The 305-nt window shown below is 61.6% G+C and overlaps 1 protein-coding gene across 1 annotated transcript in view; it reads right to left on the minus strand.

The window, feature by feature from the left end:
• Nucleotides 1–16: 16 nt before the first annotated feature.
• Nucleotides 17–305, minus strand: part of ATP8B3 (ATPase, aminophospholipid transporter, class I, type 8B, member 3) — a gene marked incomplete at its 3' end in the record, with an annotated part of 16130 nt that continues 15841 nt past the window's right edge. The window contains exon 27 of the mRNA XM_009876383.1: nt 17–108. Within this exon, the coding sequence (XP_009874685.1) occupies nt 17–108 (92 nt within the window). The remainder of the gene's footprint in view (nt 109–305) is intronic.

Raw genomic sequence — 305 nt, forward strand, 5'->3', positions numbered from 1 at the left:
CGGCGGGGGAGGGAGCCGCAAGGGGCATGGGCACGCAGCTCCACCGAGGGCTCCGGCTCCCGCTTGGCCTTCATGCGAATCTTCTGCAAGGAGACAGCGAGGTCAGGGCTGTGGCCACCCCAAGGACAGACACCCTCCACAGTTTGGGTGCCAGCTCTATCATGACTTCAGTTGCCACGGTGGGATGTAGAATGGGAGGACCCTCTGGGGCATCTCCAAAGCTCCCAGAGCCTGATCTCAAGCCCTGCTCTCACCTGGGACCTCTTTGAACCACCAGGAAGGTATCACTCAAAACCCAGGTGGGG

This window comes from Apaloderma vittatum, unplaced genomic scaffold (assembly GCF_000703405.1).
Source record: "Apaloderma vittatum isolate BGI_N311 unplaced genomic scaffold, ASM70340v1 scaffold32270, whole genome shotgun sequence".
NCBI lineage: Eukaryota > Metazoa > Chordata > Aves > Trogoniformes > Trogonidae > Apaloderma > Apaloderma vittatum.